This window comes from Arachis stenosperma, chromosome 2 (genome assembly GCF_014773155.1).
Source record: "Arachis stenosperma cultivar V10309 chromosome 2, arast.V10309.gnm1.PFL2, whole genome shotgun sequence".
Taxonomy (NCBI): domain Eukaryota; kingdom Viridiplantae; phylum Streptophyta; class Magnoliopsida; order Fabales; family Fabaceae; genus Arachis; species Arachis stenosperma.
Window position 1 is genome coordinate 69,786,136 of NC_080378.1, and position 3,477 is coordinate 69,789,612.

A 3,477-nucleotide genomic window follows, 5' to 3' on the forward strand; every position below is an offset into this window, starting at 1 on the left:
TCGCGGACTGAGTAAGGAGCTTGTTATTTTGTACCTTTGGCTTTCTATTCATACTTTTATTATCTTACGTTTAATAGTTATAGTTTGACTCACACGCAAGTTGTTCCATTTCCGGAGTGTGGCGCTTTTCATTTTGCGATTTTGTTTTACCCATTTTTCAAGGCTCCTAGTCTATTATCTTCTTTCTACTACTATAAGTATGTATATTATTTTTTTAGAAGTCGTAATACCTTGCCACCTCTGCTTTACGACTTAAGCGTAAGGCTTTGTGTGGTAGGGTGTTACATTATGGTATCAGAGCAGTTCGTTCTTATAGAGCCTGAGGGATGGACTGATTATGCTTCTGGGCATACTCTGGGTGTGTGTATGTGCTATTAGGATATCTGGTTGATATATGTGGCATAAACGTTCATGAGCATGCATTTGGAACTTGAAGCATTAGACTTGCGATATTGAGACTGATCAACTTAATATCACATGTTTGGTGTGTGAAGGGACCAGATGTCGACTCACGGACGCGGTCGCGGCCGAGGTAGAGGTAGGATAGGCATCGTTACTCCTGGCCCGGCAGGGAATGATCCAGTAGACTTCATGGCTGCCCTGGGAAATATGGCTGCGGCTATGCAGGCGACAGCCGAGGCACTGGGTAATCAGATAAACCAGGGTAATCACGGAAACAATAATGATGAGGACGGTCCCATGACACTTGCTACATTTCTGAAAGTTCACCCTCCGACCTTCAGGGGAACCTCAAATCCCACTGATGCAGACAATTGGATTCAGGCTATGGAACGAGCACTGCAGGCTCAGCAGGTTCCTGAGGAGCAATGGGTTGAGTTTGGAACTTATCAGCTGCAGGGTGAGGCTCAGCATTGGTGGCAGGGGACACGACGTATCCTGCAGCCAGATGGCGCTGTGATTCCTTGGGAGGTTTTCCGAACAGAGTTCTATAAGAAATACTTTCCTAATTTAGCCAGAAATGCCAAGGAACTTGAATTGATGCAGTTAAAGCAGGGACAGATGACTATTGCTGAGTATACTAGCAGGTTTGAGGAGTTATGTCGCTTTTCCCGTATTTGTCAAGGTGCGCCTGAAGATTTTGCTGAGTGGAAATGTATTAAGTATGAAGGAGGTCTTCGAAGTGATATTCTGAGCTTCGTTGCACCAATGGAGATCAGAGTGTTTTCGGAACTGGTAAACAAAAGTAGAGTTACTGAGGATTGTCTGAGAAAGGCGACATCAGATAAGAGTGATCAGCAAATTTTTGTTAGGAGAGATCAGGGAAGGAACTTCGCCCCTAGAGGACAAGATTTTAAGCGAGGCGGTTACACCCCACAACCACATTTGGGTCAGAATAACTTCCAGAGATTCAGTAATAATAACAGCCAGGGAAGAGGCAAAGGAAAACAAGCTCAGACCCCACCAAATGATTTAACTTGTAGGAGGTGTGGAAAGTACCACCCGAATACTCCGTGCAGGGCTGGTTTAGGTGTATGCTATTACTGTGGTGAAGCTGGACATTTGTCTTGGAATTGTCCAGAAAAGAAGAAGAATCAAGAAGCTGGAAAGGCACAACATCAGGGACGCGTGTTCACTATGATAGCAGATGGTGCTAGAAGCACAGATACTCCGATTAGAGGTAATCACGAACTGATATTTGAAATTTCTGACTGCCTTGCATAGTAAATAACATGTAGCATTCATTGTAGTACATTATCGAGTTGTGAGCCTTATGATTTTCAACTGAGCGATCGAATAAAGATCTCCGAATGGTGAGACAGAACGACAGTTGGTCAGCCTAGAAAAGTGACTAAATTCTTGGAGAATAATAGTAAGAGTGGCATAGCAATAGTGGGTTGAATTATTTTGAGTATACAACTTAAGTTATACATAAAGAACCGGAAATGTTGAGAGTTGTGCGGGACAGTTACCTGAAACCCAGAGATGGTAAGTTACAAGGAAGAGACATGACATAGGTTGAACCCGTAATTGATAATCGGTTATGTGTCAAGAGAAAGAGTAAGTTGTGATAGATTTAGTGTCAGAGGCTGAACCAGTTTCGATTGTATTACGTAAGGTGAAACCAATAGAATCGGCAGAACTTAAGAGCTAGATGAAGTGAGTATTAGAAGCGATAAACTCGTCGTTCTAACACCAGCCTGCCTTATAACCCTTCGACATCGAGCCTATCTTGTATCTTCCGCTTTGCATAAACTTTTAAGCTATAAGAATATCCTGGATTTGCAAACTAAGCATGTCAAATCTTTCTGTTTTTCTTTGACATGTTTAAGAAGGAAAATTACGTTAGTATGAATCTTTTCTAATTTTATATCAATTTTCGAGGACGAAAATTTTCATAAGGTGGGTGGAATATAACACCCCGAATTTTTGAAAAATTAAATAATTAATTATTCATAATTTATTATTGTATTTAAAGAAAATTATTTTTTTTTACAATAATTAAATAAATTTTATAATACTTTAAATCTAAAATTTTTTAAAAGTTTTAAGTTATTTTTATTACTATAATAAGATATTTCAAAATATATATATATATATATATATATATATAAGAATTTTCATTGTTATTATTATTATTATTACTATTATTATTATTATATAATCACTTAATTTCACTCTAATATTATCATTATTATATTATATTATTTATTTTCCTTTTGGCCGAAGCCTTAAAGGAACTAAAAAGAAAGAAAACTAAAGCATAACTTATATATACATTTACATATATATATGAAATTGAAACTGAAACGTGGCATGTATGCATGTATATGTATATAATACAAATGACACCTAATGAAGCTTTGATAACCACAAAGCTTCAGTTAATATTATCAATCCATACTCATCTTCCTTTTCCCTTCGTTAATCACCAATTGAACTAAAAAGAAAAAGAGAGAGTAAGCCGTGAGTGAGAAGAACGAAAACCTTGGAACCTCAACTCTTTTGAGCCCGATTTCTTGTGATTTGTAATTTCAGTCAAAAATTTAATCCGATAAAAGTGTTCGTAACCTCCTCCTCTACACGTTGGCACTATTTTTGATTAGTGGAAGTTGACAATGACGTAGCTTCTCTTTCTTTTGGGGTTTGGCCAACGAGAGTTTTAGGAGGCATAGACGATTCTGGACATTTTCTTCTTCGATAGCTCGGTTAGAAAGCTTTTCCAGAGCTTTGAATATTTTGATTCCGTACAAAGGTATGGTTTTGGTTTCTCGTAGTTAATGTTTAATGTCACGTGAAAACTTAGGCTAGAAGGCCTTAAGATAGGAATGAAATGAATGAATAATTGATGGATTGTGTATATGGTATAAAATGTGAGGTTAAGCTGTTGTCAATAATTTGCTGTTGAAGTTGGTCGGTTTGGAAAAAGATTTAATATTGGTATTTGTTTGATTATGAAATAATTTGTTACTGTAAATGATTTGAGTGATTGAGAGGTGTTTGGTTTGATAGTTGGGA

At 37.5% G+C, this 3,477-nt stretch overlaps 1 protein-coding gene across 1 annotated transcript; it reads left to right on the forward strand.

Moving 5' to 3' along the window:
• Positions 1–501: 501 nt before the first annotated feature.
• On the forward strand, positions 502–1,683 carry LOC130962980 (uncharacterized). The gene has a single exon (XM_057889130.1). The coding sequence runs from the start codon at positions 502–504 to the stop codon at positions 1,681–1,683; it is 1,182 nt and encodes a 393-aa protein (XP_057745113.1).
• The last annotated feature ends 1,794 nt before the right edge of the window (positions 1,684–3,477 follow it).